The sequence below is a fragment of the Balaenoptera physalus genome (genome assembly GCF_965194825.1).
Source record: "Balaenoptera physalus genome assembly, chromosome: 6".
Lineage (NCBI taxonomy): Eukaryota > Metazoa > Chordata > Mammalia > Artiodactyla > Balaenopteridae > Balaenoptera > Balaenoptera physalus.
This window is the reverse complement of record NC_138885.1, coordinates 34,494,970-34,515,962: the sequence shown is the minus strand read 5'-3', so window position 1 is coordinate 34,515,962 and position 20,993 is coordinate 34,494,970. Positions and strand designations below refer to the sequence as shown.

The 20,993-nt window shown below is 38.7% G+C and overlaps 1 protein-coding gene and 1 pseudogene across 2 annotated transcripts in view; one reads left to right on the top strand and one right to left on the bottom strand.

Moving 5' to 3' along the window:
- The first annotated feature begins 1,119 nt into the window (after window positions 1-1,119).
- On the top strand, window positions 1,120-2,005 carry LOC309662411 (histone H3.3A pseudogene; annotated as a pseudogene). The gene has a single exon. The product of its transcript is annotated as a histone H3.3A pseudogene (transcript).
- An 815-nt stretch (window positions 2,006-2,820) lies between these two features.
- Window positions 2,821-20,993, bottom strand: part of HNMT (histamine N-methyltransferase) — a 36,446-nt gene continuing 18,273 nt past the window's right edge. Inside the window, exons 3-6 of the mRNA XM_082465193.1 lie at window positions 15,645-15,752; window positions 14,457-14,587; window positions 10,841-10,934; window positions 2,821-3,532 (exon numbers count right to left, since the gene is read on the bottom strand). Coding sequence (XP_082321319.1) covers window positions 3,177-3,532; window positions 10,841-10,934; window positions 14,457-14,587; window positions 15,645-15,752 — 689 coding nt within the window. The 3' untranslated portion in view covers window positions 2,821-3,176. The remainder of the gene's footprint in view (window positions 3,533-10,840; window positions 10,935-14,456; window positions 14,588-15,644; window positions 15,753-20,993) is intronic.

The following is a 20,993-nucleotide window of genomic DNA, read 5'->3' as shown; positions in this document are numbered from 1 at the left end:
ACTTACTTTTTAAAATATATGTATTTACTAATTATAAAATTACTTAACTACTTAAGAGGTGTGCTTTTTTTTAAGAATGATAGCTGTTTATTATTAAAGATAATGTAAAGATTATCAAAAACTTTTCAAAAATCCTCTGAAATACTACTGTTAAAGATAATTTTTTAAAAAATATATTTATTTTATTTTATTTTTGGCTGTGATGGGTCTTTGTTGCTGCGAGCGGGCTTTCTCTAGTTGTGGCGAGCAGGGGCTACTCTTCGTTGCGGTGGCTTCTCCTGCTGCAGAGCACAGGCTCCAGGCGCGCAGGCTTCAGTAGTTGTGGCTCACAGGCTCCAGAGTGCAGGCTCAGCAGCTGTAGCACACGGGCCCAGCTGCTCCGTGGCATGTGGGATCCTCCCAGACCAGGGCTCGAACCCGTGTCACCTGCATTGGCAGGTGGATTCTTAACCACTGTGCCACCAGGGAAGCCCTAAGGATGATTCTTGATCTTAGAGGAGATCTTAGACAGAGGGGCATAGGGATGATGGAGTACTGAAATAGACTCAAGTGTTTTCTAGAAATTTAGTGAATGATAAAAGGTGTATTTTAAGTCAGTGGGTTTTTTTTTTTTTTGTCAATTGTGTTGATATAGATGGTTTTCTTTTTGAAGAAAATCAGCTTGTTCTCAACTCACTCTTGATACTTATGTAAACTTCAAACATATCAAAGATTTTTTTACAGTGAAATTATAAAATTATTATGATTAAATATGTTAATATTCTAAAACCTTGGTTTTGGGAGGCCTTTTAAAATGTGTCAGAAGTCCAGAATTAAAAAAGGAAAAAACTAAGTTTGACTGAATAAAGTAGAAAAACTTCAGTATAGCAGAAAACAAACAAAACACTACAAAATCATAGACAAAATTAAAAGAGAAAACAAAGTGGGAGGAAGTGACAACACACGACTAAGTTAATTAGAGTAATCAATAAAAATAAGAAACTACAATAAACAAATGCACATAGAGAAATACTTCTTCACAGAAGGGGAAAAATCAATAAACATATGCTTTCTTAATGTCCAAGGTATCAATAAGCATATACTTTACTAGTATTTTAAAAATCCATAGCACATATGCAGAGCGGTTTGGTCGTTAGTCGGAGGAGCTTCTTCTATTAGTTCGGCGACTGCGGCTCTTCATTGGGCAGCAGGAGCGGCGCGGCTGTCGGAGAAGCGGCGTAAAATTTCGGCATTGGGTGAAAGAAAATGGCCCGAACCAAGCAGACTGCTCGTAAGTCCACGGGTGGCAAAGCGCCCCGCAAACAGCTGGCCACTAAAGCGGCCAGGAAAAGCGCTCCCTCTACTGGCAGGGTGAAAAAACCTCATCGCTACAGGCCCAGGACCGTTGCGCTTCGAGAAATCCGTCGTTACCAGAAATCCACCAAGCTTCTGATCCGGAAGCTGCCTTTCCAGAGGTTGGTGAGGGAGATCGCCCAGGATTTCAAAACCGACTTGAGGTTCCAGAGTGCCGCCATTGGTGCGCTTCAGGAGGCTAGTGAAGCGTACCTGGTGGGTTTATTTGAAGATACTAATCTGTGTGCCATCCACGCTAAGAGAGTCACCATCAAGCCCAAAGACATCCAGTTGGCTCGCCGGATACGGGGAGAGAGAGCTTAAGTGAAGGCAGTTTTTATGGTGTTTTGTAGTAAATTCTGTAAAATACTTTGGTTTAATTTGTGACTTATTTTGTAAGAAATTGTTTATAATATGTTGCATTTGTACTTAAGTCATTCCATCTTTCACTCAGGATGAATGCGAAAAGTGACTGACAGTTCACAGACCTCAGTGATGTGAGCACTGTTGCTCAGGAGTGACAAGTTGCTAATATGCAGAAGGGATGGGTGATATTTCTTGCTTCTCATGATGCATGTTTCTGTATGTTAATGACTTGTTGGGTAGCTATTAAGGTACTAGAATTGATAAATGTGTACAGGGTCCTTTTGCAATAAAACTGGTTATGACTTGATCCAAGTGTTTAACAATTGGGGCTGTTAAGTCTGACCATACGTCACTGTGATAGAATGTGGGCTTTTTCAAGGGTGAAGATACAAGTCTTCACCACAGTGTAACTTACAGTTTCCTTATTAAAAAAAAAAAAGTAAACCTGGCAGCTATAGAATACACTATGTGCATTTATAATAGCTATTTTATATATTGTAGTGTCAACATTTTTAAATTAAATGTTTTACATTCACATGTGGTGGGGAGTCTTGTCATTAAGGTGTGTGTAATATAGAGTCCGGTTGGTTTTCTCCTAACTAGACTGCACTTGTTTTTCATACGTAGTAAAATGCTTTGCGCATTATACCTTGCATAAGTCCTCATTCTACCACATGTTGACTAACCCTCTAGCTGATAATGCAGACACTAACGGGGGGATTTATTTATAAGGGCTCTAGAATATAATACAAGTTATTCACACCAGCATCATCTGTCACTAATATAGTAGTTAGTGCAGCTTTTCTTTGTGTTGTGGTTGGTCTCATAACTAGGTTGAGTTTTTCTCTGCCAAGAGGGAACAATACCAAACTTCTTTTCCTTGTGGAGTTTGTATTATAATAACCCTTTAGGCTAAACTTGCTGTGGGGGAGGGACACACAGCTTCAGCTCATGGAACCTCTGCCGGTTAAAATGGTGTCATCTGGTATAAGGTCCTGGGAAAAATCACTTCATAGAGATGGCTTTCTAAGTGGTTTTAAAATTCATCCTTCTATTGAAGTTTTTAGGTCAATTATGTATGTTGACTAAATTTACAAATAAACTTGTTTACCCAAAAAAAAAAAAAATCCATAGCACATATTTTATTAGTATTCCCAGAAATTCCATTATAATCAACAAATGGAAAGGATTTTATTGTCAATAAGCCCGTGAAACTTAGTTGTCTCATTTTTCCAGATTATGTGGTATGTAGACAGCATGTAGTCTCTTTGCCGATAGAAGGGATGGGATAAGACCAGCAGTGTCATATATGATTCCACATGGAAGTCCAAGAATATCTTGGGATTTTCTAGATTTTACATATCAGAGAAAATGCTCTGTTTATGTTATGAGATATATTTATAATTTTAATACACAAATAAGTGAATGATCAAAATTGTTCAAACTATAGCTTTTGAATACATTCTCATGGTGGATATTTATGCCTCAACCACTATGAAACTCAGACTGTTATTGAAAAGGACCTTTCCCTCTTTCTTTACACTGAATTCAGGCTCTTGCAGATCTTTCATAATTTCTGCTTTGAGATCAGGTGGTGCTGTTGTACTAAAGTTGCAGGTTTCTGTCAAAAAATCCCAAAGCAGGTCTCCATTTTCATTGCCGTCAATAAAACAGTCAGATATGTCCATGGTGGACAGAAGGTCATAACACTCATACTTAATCCCCATCTTGTCCAGCATCTGCATGAGGTCAGATGACGTGACATACTGGCAGAGCTCATCCCGGTGTAAGTGAGATCCATACTTTTTCCACAGCTTGTTCCAGCTACTGGTTCCTGTGCAACAGAACAAAATTCATGCTTTCAGTTATTCTTCTTTTCCTTTACCTACTCTGCCAACCAGTACACTAGATGCTTGTAATAGAGCAGTCAATTTAAAAAAAAAGAAATTCTTGCCTTTGTGTAGCTCAGTTCAAGGAGTGAAGGGGGTGGGAGGAGAGAAAGTTAAATAAATAAGTAAATAAATCATATATCAGATGGTGCAGAGTGCTAATGAAAAACAAATCAGAGCAAGGAATAAGGGGGATCGAAGAGTTGGATGGGTTGCTGTTTTATATCAGGTGGTCGCAGACAGTCTCTCTAATAATGTGACATTTGAGCAGAGACATGACAGCAAGCCACACAGATATCAGAGAGGAGATTACTCCAGGTAGAGAGAAGAGCAACTGCAAAGGACCTGAAGCAGGAACAGGCTTGGCATGTTAAGAACTAGCCAGGAAGCCAGTGAGATTGGAATTGAGTGAACAGAGGGGAGCATGGAAGGAGAGGAGGTTGTATGGGTGATGGTGAGGAGTAGATTGGGTGCTAAATCGTATGGAAAGAGATGAGAAGCCGTTGTAGTGTGGTCTAATAGAACTTTCTGGACTCTTGGACATGTTCCATATTTGCATTGCCCAGTATCGTAGCCACTAACCACTTTATGGTTATGGAACATGTGAACTGTGGCTAGTGTGACTAAGGAAGTGAATTTTAAGTGTTACTTCATCTTAATTCATTTCACTTTCAGTAGCCAACTGTGGCTTCCATATTGGACAACACAATATTAGAGTGACTTAACCTGATTTGCATTTTCATAAGGTCACTCTGGCCACACAGATAGACTATTCTCTATTGAGAATAGACTATAGGGGCGTAAGGACAGAGCAGGAAGAACAGTAAGAAAGCTACTGCAATAATCTGGGTGCTAGATGATGTTACGTTGCACCAGCAAGATTGGAGGTGATGAGAAGTGGTTGAATTTTTTATATATTACACTCCTAGATCCAATGCCATTTGCCAATGATTTGGATATTGTTAACAATAATAATTTGGATAGTGAAAGAAAGAAAAGAATCAGTGATGACCCCAGTCATTTTGACCCAAGCATCTGAAAAGAGAGAATTGCCATAATTGGAAATGGGAAGAATGAGGGAGGAACATTTTTAAATGTGTTATCAGGCATCTGGTTTTGGAAACATGAGGTTGAGATACCCGTTGGACATTCAGGTGGTGATAGGAGGAAGGCAGTTGTTTATGTTAGTCTGGTTCAGAGGAAAGGGTCTAAGAGTAAAAATTGAAATAGAAGGAAAGAGCACAGCAAATACAATGATAGTTTACCCCAACCAAAGATGGGATAGCCTCTCATGTCTGTACAATTACAGGATGCTGCCTTGCACTGCAACAGCTAGGTTGAGTCCTAAAAATTTTGTCCCCAGCTTTAGAAGATATATTAGCAGTGTATGTTGTATTTAATTGAAAACCTGGCCCAGTGTAGAAGCTAAGAGATACAGCGTCTGTGGGAGAGATAGGTTGGACCGTTCTGACACTTCATGAATGAGACAAGGTTTGGTATTTAGTCTCTCAGAAGCTCAGTTTTCTCATCTATAAGATAGAGATAACCATACTTACCTCAAATGCAACTGCAAGTATTAAATGAGATATTTGAAGTGAATCATTGCTCAGTGGTAAGCACATGGCAGATGTGTAATAAGTACTTACAAAATAAATGAATATTATATGGAATTACTTTGATAATGTATTTCCACTGGTTGTAATCTTGAGAATGTGAAAAGACAAATTTGCTGTTCAGAAATCTGTATAATACTAATAAATCAAAACAAAAGAACAGCTATTTATGGACTTTCTAACATACACATCTAATACTGGGCTACTACAGAGATAGTGGATATGTGCAGCAATTAAGAGTGGTCTCTAAAGCCTGACTTTCTGAGTGTGAAGCCTGGCTTTTCCTCTTACTAGCTTTATGAACCTGTGCCTCAGTTTTGTCATATATAAATCAGGGATAATAATAGAATATCTTCATAGGATTGTTCCAAGGATTCACCAAGTTAATAAAGTAAGGCACTTAGAACCATGACTGGCACATAGTAAACACTGCTGAAGTGTTATGAAATTAAGTTGGACTTGGCCAAAGCAATATAAGAGAGAACTTACAACTCAATGAGTTTCCAGGATTAAAAGTTAAGATTTCAAAGGCATGAACTATTTTGGTTCCGAAAGCTCCTTTATGATGTAATGAAAGTAATCGGACTCTCCAGAAAACTATACAAACACTATATAGCCACACAATTCTGCATATAATTATAGGGCGTTGGCCTCATGCATGGGCTTGGCTAAAGTCTCCTGATTTAACTCAACAAAAGAGAATAACCAAGGCAGAAAATGGTAAATAATAAATAAATAAATAGCCTAGATAATTGATGTTCCACTAACATTTCAGAAGAGGGAACGATAACTACAGGATAAGCTCTAGAAGAAGGTGGAATTGGAATGAAGCAGAAAAAAATAAAACCTCAGTTCAGTGAAAAAAAAAAGAGAGTCATGAGCATGTACTACAAAAATCTTTCATTCCAAAGACAGTGACTGTCTAAATAAGAATTTGCCTGCAAACAAGACTACAAGAAAATAAATATTTCAGTGGTTGAGGAAAGGCTCTGTTATCATTCACCCTGGCAGAGAAAAAAGAACCAAACACTAATTGCGGAGAATTTGCTGGTGTCAGTGTTCTGTGACTCAGTGCCATTTCTGAGCTGAGCAATTAGAAACTTTCTGACTGATACATTATCATAATGGCTCCCGGTGGGCACAACATATGGTGTTACTTTTGTTTTCAACATGATATAAACCAGGTCCCTCACCCCCCCATCCCCCCACCCCGTATTAAAAATAACACACCATGATTTGCCTCCTTCCTTAGATAAGGAGAGGGCAGGACAGAAAATGTCACTGATCTCCTGGCTAATCTCCTGTAACCAGATAAGTTGCATTTTAATTAGCAACTCTCAACGAAAGCCTGGCTACTACATTTGCAGAAAAACATGCCACTAACATTATTTTAGTGTGGGATACTCCTCATTTCAAAAATCCACCTCTTCTTATTTCTCTTCTTTTTCATCCCCAAATCAAATCGTTTATCATTATAATCAGGAACTTATGTTTGTTATAAATAAATAAATATTTACTGAGCTGGGCTAACTCTTTAATGGATACTTAGCAACCAGAGGAAAGCCTCTGTTCCCTCCAGCAGCATGTATTCAAACGGGCTGACCAGAAAAATACTGTCATTTAATTCTGATTTCAATTTCTCTTCCTTTTCCTAATTAGTTTCACTTGCCTACCCTTCATTGCTTTTGTCTGCCTATTTTGGTGTGCACTGTATGCGTGTGAGTATGTGTATCTTCTTTATTGAGTCTTTTCTTCCTGTTTATTAAATCCATCTTCAAATCTCCAGAACTTTCTGTATTCTCTGATTCCATGTCTATCATGTTAGCTAAAACATGGTATCTTTTTCTGAATGGACATTCAGAACTAGTTGTAGTTGGGATAGTATAAGGCAGAAATAATAAACAATTATTCAGTTCAATTCAAACACATTCACTGGGTGTCTTCTTCTAGGTGCCAAGGGTTTTGCAAAGATCTGGAACTAGAGATAAGAGGCAGAGCGTCCTGTTCTCCAGGAGCTCTCCTTAAACTCCCTATCTGCCTCTGATCAGAAATTAGCACCTTTTTGAAAGTATGTACATGTCTGAATCCTCCATTAGATTAGGAGCCTTTCAAAGGTAGAGGAGTAACAGTCATCTTTGCAACCCCAGAGCCTAGCAGTGACCAACTAGAGGAGCTCAATAAAAGCTGAATGAACCAAATCTACACGACTATCCTATGCAGCCAACTTGGGACCAAGAGTGTAGGCTGTGTTTGAATATGCTGAATACATCTGTCACCTTAACCAAGCTAGGTGCCCTGCATAATTAAATCTAGAAACTGACCCCGTATTTAATTATCTTAGAATCTAATAAATTGCAAAAAAATGGGTGTCCATATGGTGCTCAAATAACTGAGTAATTTAGTTTATTCAGAGAGAGAGCGCATCAGTTCAGTAACAGGTCAGTGTCTGACTCGGATGGACGGGCAGGAGCCTTAGCTGTGGGGCATATTTAAGATGACCTTTTAGAGCAAGATGTTAATCCAGACATACCATTATGTGCTTAGGTGAGATACTGGCTTGATGAGTGTTCTTAGAAATTTAACTTAGTGACTAGTTCTAAGCTTGCCCGACTCTGTTGGCATCGAGTACTCAGTTTGCTGTATTGCAGTGAGGCTATGGATGACAATATTGCCCCGAAAGAAAGGAAATACACAAACAGGCTTCTTCACTTCTGGGTAATTATGAAGCAAATTCCATTTAGAAAGTGACTGCAACAAATGTGATAAAAACAGAGCCTAGTGTGAACCATTTTGGTGCAGGTGTTTCAAGTTTTAGGGTAATATTCAAGTTTTAGGAATGTTTTCTTTGGGCAAGTATGAAGAATGGGGTTTCAAGAATTATAGTTGGGGCTGAGAAAGTAGTTTAGGGTAATGGTTTTTCTACAGCGGTAAGGTAGGAAGTTGATCAGGCACCTCAGATGACCTGGGGAGCTTTCCCAAACTTGCCTGCTATCCACAGACTGGTCTGGCAGATAGGGATTTGCAGTGATATCATCAAATGAAAAAGTGACTAATAAAAATGTGGATCAATTCTATACGTGTTAATTGACAACGATATAAAACAAATCTGATTAGAAAGTTCTTGTGATTAACTTTGTTTTCACTGTTGGAAATTGACCATGCTCTATTTTCCTGAAAGTTGACCCATATATTTGTATCCGCTTTATGAATGCGACAAAGCAGTTCTTGCTTTTTTTACAAAAGAAGCCCATAGGCACTTCCGTACACCGAGGGGCCAAAAGAATTTATCTCAGAGAAATATACTGTTGTTAAGATGGGTTTATAGGTGCACAGGTTTATCTAGGTCAGAGAGGCAGAGCAAAAGGGAGTTAAACTGCTCTAGGTAACAAATAAGAGGGGTAGAAGGGGGAAGTGAGGAGCTGGTATCTTAGGAAAAGCACGGGAGTTAAGAGGGTTGTGTGTTACCAGTGTTTTCCTCTTTGGGATACCTGCCTCCCACGCTGTGCGCAGTAATGAAAAATTGTAAGCTGTGTGCTGAAAAAGTTAGTAAAACATCTCCACCAAACTACAGAAGGAATAAGTTTTGACTCAAAATACCTTTTTTTATGGAAGCTAACTGGTTTTTGCGCTTTTACTCCCTTTCTTTGATTTTTTTCCCCCATGAATGTATATAGACATAGTACATGTGAACTACATGTATGCATAGTTGCCATATTATGTAGGTATGATTATCTGGAAATAGTCCTTGCAGGAACTAAGACTCACAGACCAAGTTCACACAGCTAGGAAGTGCCTGAGCATTCTTGATTTTATGTATCTTCCTGCATTTCACTGAGCCTGTTGTGGTTTGCACATATCCTGATGCCAATAAACCATGGATTCTATTAACGTATTCATGATGTAGCCAGCAGAATACTGTATCCATAAGGGCACTTAGTCCATTCTCAGTTGCTTGTAGACTGCTCATGCCACTTTCTAAACCTTAGGCTGGCTTTTTCTTTTTGGTAGGCATATACTCAGAGAGAGCTGCCTTCTGACACTCAAATACTTGACTTCTGAAAATATTTAAGCATAAACCAAATATATATAACAGTGGATCTGCATTTGATATGAAATATATCCTAAAATCAAACATATATGACTACTGGATGAATTGCTATTTCTGCCTGCAACACTGTTTCTTTATTATTGATACAGATTATCAAGAATAGACTGCCCTCAGTGTTGATAACTAAATTTACTTCTGTATTCCTAAATGCAGTACAAAGTGCTTTACCCAAGTGTCCTAATTTAGAGAGAGGTTGGTGGGAAACATCCAGTTTACAGAAGCCCTTCTAAATGGTAAGATAGAACTCTCCCACACAAATGAGTATTTTTAACTAACCTGAGATAAAAATAGTATATCAAATGTTCCCTTAGAGAAGAGGTTGTGTACAGGAACTCTCATTTGCCAAACTCCCACATGAGTTCAAACCCAGGATTATAGGCAACAGCTGTGTTTGCCATCCTTAAAGCCATTCCTCATATTTAAGAATACTTGGGGACTTCCCTGGTGGCGCAGTGGTTGAGAATCCGCCTGCCAATGCAGGGGACACGGGTTCGAGCCCTGGTCCGGGAAGATCCCACATGCTGGGGAGCAACTAAGCCCACGCACCACAACTACTGAGCCTGCGCTCTAGAGCCCGTGAGCCACAACTACTGAGCTCCGGCGCCACAACTACTGAAGCCCGCGCACCACAGCGAAGAGTAGCCCCCGCTCATAGCAATTAGAGAAAGCCCACGGCCAGCAACGAAAACCCAATGCAGCCAAAAATAAATAAATAAATAAATTTATAGAGGAAAAAAAAGAATAAATGAATTTTGCGACATATGGTTTCTGAGTACGGGGTCTGGTATAAGCTGAGGGAGATAGAGGCTGCTGTGTACGGGGAGTGAACCTGCCTAGCAGTGTGTGGACAATCCACAAAGACTGCTGAATGAAAGAAGTAATGAATTAATGAATGCAACAATGTCAGTGTTTCATTTGCTGATCTGTTTACTTATGTTCTCCGTGTGGTACTTACTGTATCATTGGAAACAACATGACATGATCAGATGCCTTCTTTGGAAAATAACATGACAACACAAAACAAAACAAGTGGACCATTTTTGATAGTTACTCGAGAAAACCTAAATGAACAACATTGATAATGGCTCTAGAAATGCAAATTAATCAAATATGATAGTGTCCCAAATATTTAAACCTTTATTTTATTGATATTTATTAATAAACATCACAGAAGAGAAAGAGACATTCCAGGGACAAAAAGGAGGTAAATAGATATATTTACTATTTTTAGTCTCGTTAAAAACATTCCTATCAGTTGTATCTGCTGTATGTTAAATGAATATTTTTTATATAGAGACAACAAGGATATATTTTCCCGAGAGAAAGAAGTAAACAGACATTTAATTCCACTGGAACTCCTAAATTGAAAGCTGTTGTGAAGGACTTTCCTAATACTGTGTTAATTAATTGACCCTGATCAGAAGCCAAATCAAGAATTTCATAATGAAGATGAAATATACCAGCTGCCTTCAAACACATCCATCCATGCGCTATCACTGTTTTAAAATTCAGGCTGAAGGAAAATAACTTACCGGACACAACAGTAATGAGAATCTTAGCACTGGTAGCCAAGAGACTATGGAAGAATTTCAGGGTGGCTGGGATGTCTTTTACATAATACAGCATCTAGAAATGAAGGAAGAGAGAAACGAGATGCTTTACTATGTCAACGTCTTTGTTGCTTGGACTGAATACTCACTAGAAGGTTTGATGATCAAGTTGAGTGGATTTTTATTCAACAAAACACTTAAGAAATTTAAAAATTAACGATGTTACATATAGAGATAGAATAATAGTGTGAGAAAATATTTGGGGAGAGGGGAAACTATGGTATTTACTCAACTAGAGTCAAACAGCTTAAACTTTACTCTTTCTGGCTTCATTAACACAGACATTTATAGCTCGAGACAGTCTGCATTCCACATGGGGGCAGTGAATTCTAATGCTCGCTCTATATTTTGTGAGTTTTAGTAGTTCTGGGCAAAAATGGTGCTGGAACCGTAAAAACATTCCATTTCATGGAGCGTTGCTTTAAAATTAAGCCCTTTGCACTAGCTTCACCATAGGCTCACAGATGCTTTTTTTAAAATCATGGAAAATGTGACAGGCTTTGCTGTTGACAGATTCTCTAGGGAAATGGACTGGATAAAGCCTAAAGTTACATGCATGGTCCCAGAGTGCTAGGAGTCAGCCCACCCTTTTTTTTTTTTTTTTTAAAATAGATCTTTATTGGAGTATAATTGCTTCACAATACCGTGTTAGTTTCTGTTGCACAACAAAGCGAATCAGCCATATGCACACATATGTCCCCATATCCCCTCCTCTTGAGCCTCCCTCCCATCCTCCCTAACCCACCCCTCTAGGTGGTCACAAAGCACCCAGCTGATCTCCCTGTGCTATGCTGCTGCTTCCCACCAGCCAACTATTTTACATTCGGTAGTGTATGTATGTCGATGCTACTCTCACTTCGCCCCAGCTTTGCCCTCCCACCCCGTGTCCTCAACACCATCCTCTATGTCTACCTCTTTATTCCTGCCCTGCAACTAGGTTCATCAGTAGCTTTTTTTTTTTTTTTTTAGATTCCATATATATGTGTTAGCATACAGTATCTGTTTTTCTCTTTCTGACCCAGAGTGAAGTAAGCCCACCCGTTTTTAATAACTGAACCATCTCTGGTGAAGTGCAGGGAGAGGTCTTTCCACCCAACACAGATAGAGCTTGGAATTAAACATTGGCAGTAGAAAATTTTCCCTAAGGACTTACATCCCTGGAATCTACCCCCATAGACACTTCTTAACGTCTCATCTTCAGCTCTCTTAAACAAGAATTCAATGTTTTATGTAGATGCCATGAGAGAATTTATTGCATAAAGCAAAAGCAACCTAAGCTACGCCCCTCTCACACAAATGAATGCAATACAACGGAGCTGCACACGGCTTGTGCAGTATCACGGGCCATATTTAGTATCGTGTCACTCCATGCTGTTCATCACAGGGACCATGCATACACAGGCACCCAGATGCAGCTAATCCACAGGATGGCTAACAGTCCGTGACATGACCTGGCTGAAAAGAGGAGGTGGGTCATAGCAGGTGCTCTGAAATTGGATCTAATAGGCATAGAATCTCTGCAGTTGATTATGAATATTAAGTTGAAGGATGTCATGAGAACGCTAGGACTGTTAGGAGCAATGAAAAGACAAATAGCACAGAAAAATGCAGAGTAGATGGAGAGGAACAGAGCAGTAATGCAGAGGAAGCAGAGTTGCTATAAGAAAGAAAGAACAGGGCTTCCCTGGTGGCGCAGTGGTTGAGAGTCTGCCTGCTAATGCGGGGGACACGGGTTCGAGCCCTGGTCTGGGAAGATCCCACATGCCGCGGAGCGGCTGGGCCCGTGAGCCACAACTACTGAGCCTGCGCAACTGGAGCCTGTGCTCCGCAACGAGAGGCCGCGATAGTGAGAGGCCCGCGCACCACGATGAGCAGTGGCCCCCGCTCTCCGCAACTGGAGAAAGCCCTCGCACAGAAACGAAGACCCAACACAGCTTAAAAAAAATAAACTAAATAAAAAAATAATAATTAAAAAAAAATGATAGTGTCTATTAACTGTCGCTAAATATAAGCACTAATCCATTCCTAATTACTGTGTTTTAAAAGCCAACACTCTTCAAACACTGAGATATTTAAAGAAATGGGTTAAAATAAATAAATAAAAGAAAGAAAGAACAAACGTGGAGCTTTTGAGAGAAACTGGAGAATGATCTCTGAAGCTGCAACATTATATAAGAATTTTATAAGAATGGGATCCAGAGCATATGTGGAGGGATTGGCTTTTGATAAAGGGAGGCTTTTGTAATAAGAGGAAAGAAAGACATGGTGCATACAGGTGCAGCTATGTTTGTAAATTTGGAGAGTGAAAGATGATTTTCTACCTGATGGTTTCTCTTTCTGCCACAGAATGGGAAGTGAGGTCATCAGTTGGAAATGAGTGGTGGGGGAGGGATTACAGGAGGTGTAAGGAGACAGAGAGAGGTATGAAATAGTTATACAGGTGACCCTTGAACAAGGCAGGGGTTAGGGGCATCAACACTCTGTGCGCAAATATTCACACGTAACATAGAGTTGGCCCTCCCTATATGCAGTTTCTCTGTTTCTGGGGTTCTGCATCCAGTCATGTAGCATTTATCATTGAAAAAATCCACATATAAGTGGACCCACGCAGTTCGAACCTGTGTTGTTCAAGGGCCAGCTGTATGAGAAGGTGGGAAAGTAAGTCTAGTAGAGAAACATAGGTTTGCTGAGCAATGTTAAGCATTCCCTTATAGGTAAAAGATTTTGTCCGCTAAGAAAGCAAAGATGTAGGATTGCCTGGGTATGCTGATCTTGGAGTCATTTCTTCCTATGATTTTAAAAACTTTATTCCTGTGGGATGACTGTGCTTGTGGACTATAGAAAGCAAAAAGCATCTTGTTGTTCATCGTGGTATTTCTAAAATATACACATCTTCTAGGTAGCCAACACCCAAAGCCTATACACCTATATGCTATCCAGATACGTTAGTGATCTCTGGAAGTATGTCCCCATACCACCTACTGAATTGTCTCCCCCTTTCCAAGAAATACACTATCGTATTTCTAGGAAATACACTATCAGTGCTGGACCATGGAAATAAATTCCTATTTAATGACTGACTAATGTCAGTAACACTTTGTTGACCTGAGAAATCATCTAGCCTGCCCTTCTGTCATGTGCACACGAGCCAGGTCATCAAAAGAAGGCAAAAGCAAGAGGATTCAGAAAAACTCTGGGATGTTGGTCCATCCAGACCATTAGAGTCACTGGAGAATTGTGTTAGGATGTGTTACACTCTACTGTCTATGAACTTTCAATCCCACAAAAGTTAAGCCAGCATTGAAAAAAAATCAGTAACTATGGGGGTATTTTGCATAGAGAAAACTGGCTTTTTAAATGTTACAGAGAATCTCTTAGTATTGTCAACATCTTTAACTTCAATTTGGACAGATAATGGTCACTTGTAAAATCAGAAATCAGATTTTCATTTTTCTTTTTAAAGTTAAAATATTAGGTACTCTGAAATATTTCTGAAAAATCTTTCTTCTGAGAGTATATAACAATAAATATTTCTTACCTGAATCATATGAATAAAGTCCCACTTCTGAAGTTCTTTTTTCTCCATCATTCTATTTTGATATTCAGATGATGTCTCCTTATGCCAAGTAAACTTTATGTTCTCGAGGTTTGATGTCTTGGCTACAAGCTCTAAAATACGGAGAAAAGGTGGCACACCATCAATTTTAACTGCAAATTCGGAACCCATTTCCATTTAGAATTTTAATGCAATCAGTGTTATATACATAACAGATATAAAGCACATTTTTCTTCTTTATAAATCTCCAGAAGACCAAAGAGTTCATCCTAGTTTTTCCATTAGTGTTAAATGAAATTAGAGAATGGAGTCAATAAGAAATAATTATGAGAATCCTGATCAGACATAGGTACTATTATCTCAGTGTTAATGGGAAATCAACTGGTGAATTTTATCAATGGAAAATTGATGTAAGACAGGTGATATGATTCCGTAACTCAGGAATCAGCAAACCATGGCATGGGCCGTATCTTCCCACCACCTATTTTTAAATAGACCACAAGCTAAAAATGTACACTACTTTCTGATTTCATGCTTCTTTCATATCTTGTGCCATTACACTTTTAAATGGGTGAACAAAATCAAAAGAAGAATAATACTTCATGATAGGTAAAAATGATATAAAATTCAAATTTTAGTGTTTATGAAGTTTCATTGCAACATACCCACACCCATTAGTGTATGTATTGTCTATGGCTGCTTTTGGGCTTCAGTGGCAGAGCTGATTAGTTGTGACAGAGACCATGTGGCCCTCTCAGTCTAAAATACTTACTATTTGGCCCTTTTTAAAGAAAAGTTTCCTGATTCCTGCTGTAAGCAATGGAACGTAAGCTCTTTAAGGGCAGGGATTCTGTTTAAATGCCTCTGAATGAATTAATGACTCTGTCTCTAAGAATAAATATCAAAAATAATAGTTGATGACCAGGGGAGGGATGGAGAGTCAGTAAAAAAAAAAAAAAAAAAAAAGGGGGGGGGGAATTCTAATCACTATTTATATTCTGAGATGTTTAGTCATTCCTGCCGAGAAAACAAATTAATCAGGTTCTTCTCTCAATAAGCTTACAAAGAACATACCACAGCAGCTATGTTGTTAATGATTGAAGGGACGCATTTGGGATGACAGGCCTTTCAGAATAGAATTTGATATACAGCACCATGGATTACAAGTACCTTTGTACTTGGTGATTTGTTCAGCACTTGGTTCAACAACTTCATTGTTGATACTAACTCCTGGGTATTGAGCCTGCACTTTGGAGAGGATATGAAGATCAATTTCACCTGGAAGAAAAGCATAGGGAACAGATCACCTCAGTCCAGAAAGAAATGATTAAGAATAATCTGAACGAGTTTATTATCTCTAGGAAAGCCCAGCGTAAATAAAGAATACTACTCAGCTGTTGCCCTGCCACAATGTCTACGATGCAGAACAGCTAAGTTGTAAGTAGGAATAATAATGTGATTTGAGGAGGGCTATGATTGCTATTCATTCATTCATTCATATAGCCTTTATTTAATATCTATTATTATATTACAGTAAGTCTAAGATGCCCTTCATTATAGGATGCAAACCACCCTTCTTTTTATATCCCTAAATCAGAAAAAACACCGTCAATTATAATTTTAAGATTTCATCAACGGGAAGATGTATATCAATTTCAGAGATGTTAAGTATGAAAAAAACATGCCAAAGAATTGATAAATTAGGCTAGGCCAGATGCATACAAAAAATATGTCAAATACAAAATATGTCAGGTATAAAAAAGGATAAAAAAGTATATCAGACATGTGCCCTCAAAAACACCATGGTCTAGTGGTATAGACAGACATGGAAAGAACCCTGGCTGGGTTGGACCAAGGTGGGAAGGAGAAAGGAGACAGCGAGAAGGAGGATAGGAGGAGAGGCCAGAGAGAGGGAAAGCTTCGTGGCAGATCACTCCTGAGCTCTTTGTTACAGGGTAAGTGGAAGTTAGCCCAGGGCCTTCTGGGGAAGTGGGAATTGCAGGTAGAGAGGACAGGAAGTCAGGAAACAGAATCGTATATGTGGGACTACTGGCAATTCAGAGTTTTGCAATGTTAGGCAAGGCAGTGCCTCCATGCAAGAGGTGATCCCAGAGAGGTAAATGGAGGGGAAGTTATGGCAGAATAGATATTTATGCATTAATGCATGCACCAATGATTAATTGATTACTTACTATGTACCAGGCACTACACTAGGCTCTAGCAAATGATGGTAAGAGGAGCAAATAGATACCTGCCCTGATGAAAATTTAGTCTGCAGGTGACTATGTAAGAGAGATAGATGATGGTAAGTTGGATAGACTTGAGTTCCAAACCTGTCTGATCCACTTACTTGGTATTATGACCTTTGGAAATTTGCTTTATCTCTCCAAGGTGCATTTTCCTCATCAGAAAAACAGCAATATTAATAGTACATAATTTATTGGGTGAGAGGATTAAATGAGGCAATGCATATAAAGCACAGTGCAAAATAGAGTTGGCACCTAATAAATGTTAGCTGTTCATTATTTTTATTGTTATCATTGAGTCCCTCTCTTTAAAAATCTCTCTTCTTTCTCTATTACTGATGCCTCCAAATTAAGTTTGCACTTTTATTCTCTTAGTTATGATGTTGACCTTCACTAAAACAGACTTATGTGCTGGCAAGACTAGCATATGAAAATGACATTAGTCTTTAACATTTTGGCATAAATGGCATTAACAGAACCTTTCCAAGGTTAGATACGGCGGGCGAAAAAAGCATAGGTCATAAGACTGAGAGGTCTGAAAAGAAGGAGACGAGGAAGATAAATCAGGAACAAAAGATGCTAGGCTAGGGAAAGAGGGCCGTCTAATGGTATAATGAGAGTCCCAAGTACTGGTAATGGGAGACAGTGGGGATTAGGGGGGAGAAGATATGGGAAGGAAGCTAAAACAGAGGATGAAGAAGCCTATGTGACAGTTTTCTCCAAAGCCGGCCCCACCAACCTGACACCTTTTAGTCCTTCCTTAATCATTATTCTAGCCGTCATTTATTGGCCACCTATTATTTGTCAAACACTGTGCTAGGCACTTGACTTGAAACATCTCACTTAATCCTGACCACAATGCTATCACAAACGCCATAGTATTGTTCCCAACTAGATAAGGTGATTTGAGTAATTTGACACTGAGGGGACATTAATGTGCCTAAAGTTTAAGGCATACTTGTCTGACTCTGAAGTGTTTGTTTTTCTAACAATTTCATACTAAGAAATAGGAAAACACCAAATACTAAAAGGACATAGGAAGTTTTTCTCTACAGTAATTATTTTTGGAGGGTACAAAAGATAACTAAGGCAAAAGGTTGATAGGAAAATCTGTGGGCTAATGAGAAATAGATTCCAGCTTGCCCCAAAGGCCCAGAGGCCAAAAGTTTTGTTCTTGCCTCTATCAGCCTAGCCATATATTTTATTTTATTTTATTTTTTCTATTAACATGCAATGATTTTATTATTATTATTTTTTTAACATCTTTATTGGAGTATAACTGCTTTACAATGGTGTGTTAGTTTCTGCTTTATATCAAAGTGAATCAGTTTTATATATATATACATATATCCCCATATCTCTTCCCTCTTGCATCTCCCTCCCTCCCACCCTCCCTATCCCACCCCTCTAGGTGGTCACAAAGCACCGAGCTGATCTCCCTGTGCTATGCGCCTAGCCATATATTTTAGATTAAAAAAATCATTAATTCTGAGGCTCCCAAATCCAACATTTAAAATTCAGATAGTGGGATCTACCCAAATGGAAGAATGTATCTAGCACATCCCCAGGGCTCGTTCCAATCTTGTCCCTTTCCCAACCTGCAGAATGTTCTACCATAGAGCCACCCAGTCCCGCCTCCTATGGCAATGACAGAGGACACAGTGCTAGAATTGCAGTGGAGACTTGGAACCCATAGGTTCACGTAACAACCTCTATAGAGCGTGAGCCCACGTGTGGACACGAACCTTCTGTGCATTCACTGCTGGGTCCCTAGCAGAAATGAATGAACAACAAGAGGAGATAATGAAATTATTTCCTCAGGGGGTAGCACATAAAATGCAGTTCTGAGTCCATAAGTCAGGTGACCACACTTCTTGTTTGCCAGGGACAGTTGCACTTGCTCCTGGTGCTAATGTCCCATCTGGTTTTGTTTCCCAAGTTTCTTTAATTTTTAACAAAATATTATCACTGCAATTTTAGTTTTGAAAATACTTTTTAAAAAATAACTATATTTTAAAGTTTTTTGTATTGAGATATAGTTGATTTACAATATTATATTAGTTTTCAGGTGTACAACAGAATGATTCAGAATTTTTATAGATTATACTTCATATGTAGTTATTATAAAATATTGGCTATATTCCCTGTGCTGTTGTACAATATAGCTTATTTACTTCATACATAGTAGTTTGTACTTCTTAATCCCCTGTGCCTATCTTGCTCCTCCCCCCTTTCCTCTCCCCACTGGTAACCACTAGTTTGTTCTCTTTGAGTCTGTTTCTGTTTTGTTATATTCATTCTTTCATTTTATTTTTTAGATTGCACGTACAGGTGATAACCAAGTATTTGTCTCTCTCTGTCTGACTTATTTCACTTAGCACAAATACCCTCTAGGTCCATCCATGTTGTTGCAAATGGCAGAAGTTCATTCTTTTTTTATGGCTGAGTAATATTCCATGGTGATATATGTATCACATCTTATTTATCCATTCAACTGTTGATGAACACTTAGGTTGCTTCCATATCTTGGCTATTGTAAATAATGCTGCTGTGAACATTGGGGTGCATGTATCTTTTTGAATTAGTGTTTTTGTTTTCTTTGGCTATATACCCAGGAGTAGAATTTCTGGATCATTTGATAGTTCTAGTTTTAGTTTTTTGAGGAATCTCCATACTGTTTTCCATAGCGGCTGCACCAATTTACATTCCTACCAACAGTGTACTAGGGTTCCCTTTTCTCCACATCCTTGCCAACATTTGTTATTTGTAAACTTTTTGATGACATAAAAGAACTATTTTATAAATTGACTGATATAATAAAAACAATTTGTTCAATAAATAAATATTTTTAAAAACTGTAATAATTTTACTCCTTTTACTCACTCCCTCCCACTCTCACTCTTAAAAGTATCCTGGGTTTGACAATAAACAATGTCACCATGCTCATAAGGCACTTATTTTCTGTGTTATGTTTGTTATTTATAACAGACTCTATTATTTCTTATTGTGAGATTATATATATATATATATATAGAGAGAGAGAGAGAGAGAGAGAGAGAGAGAGAGAGAGAATCTCCCATAAGACAATATATTCCTTGATCTCATACCATATGTAGTTTGCATTCTTGTATCACTCAGAAATAAGAGAAATGCATTTTAAAAAATGATTTATATGAGCCTCTTTCCCCCAGAAAAGAGAGTCAGTAGAGAGGTAGTTTGGATGTTCTGTAGTATTACAGTCTAAACATTTAGCATTCAGTTCTAAATAAATTTAGTTACAAATATTTTCTTGATACATCACCTATACTGTTTACTTTCCATCCAGACATCCAAGCTTTGCTCTTTTCTTCATCTTCCCTCCCTGGCCACCTGTAAGTTTTCCTGCTATATGTTTCATTACTTTCTCTTTTCCATCCATACTAGCAATGTCCTTGTTTAGGCCCAAATTACCTATCTCTTGGAATACTAAAATAATAACCTAAAAATTCAGCCTGTCTCTGCTGAACTTGGTCTCCGTCAAAGCCATCACTACAACAACCATTTAAAACCCTGAGCTAATAAGCAAGCCCAATATTTCTGAGGTTAAAACCTTCTAATGACTAATCAACTGGATTAAGTCCAAACTCCTTAACTGAGCACAGACCACCTTGTCTGCTTTCTTATTCTCATCTCTCACAACTTCATATTTTGAAACTCTTGTCTCTAGGAACCCTGAATTTCTTGTATTTCTAGGCCGCGCTCTCCCCCTCGCCCCCCCATTGACATCATGACTCTTCCATACATTTTGCCTGCGCTCTCTCCTCTGCCAGGAAGACTCTCCCCTCACTGCCTCACTTCATCTGACTGACTCTTAGGCATGAACTCTTCCACACATCACTAACTACCTTGGTAGTCTTTCTCACAGAGCCTAGCAGTAGCATCAGAACCCATCAGACAGAAGCTGCCAGTTATTTGACTGGAGTTGGCAACACAGATATAAACCTTGTGTTCCCTCATCCTGAATTAGTGCTTTAATTCACTTATTTTATTCACTAGCAGAGGCTTGATTCCAATGAGTTTGTTAAAAAGTATCAAGGACTCTAAAATGCTAGATTAAGCAACTGAGCAGGTTGATCGTTAATCACTGAAAAGCATGTGAGGGCTTATCAGACCCTATAGTACCATGAGCCAGCAGTAAAGAGATTCAAACAATGAAAAAAAAAAAGAAAGGAAGAAGATCATTTGTTCTTTCTCGGCTGAATCCTTCTGAATAGGAGCCATAACATTATGAATG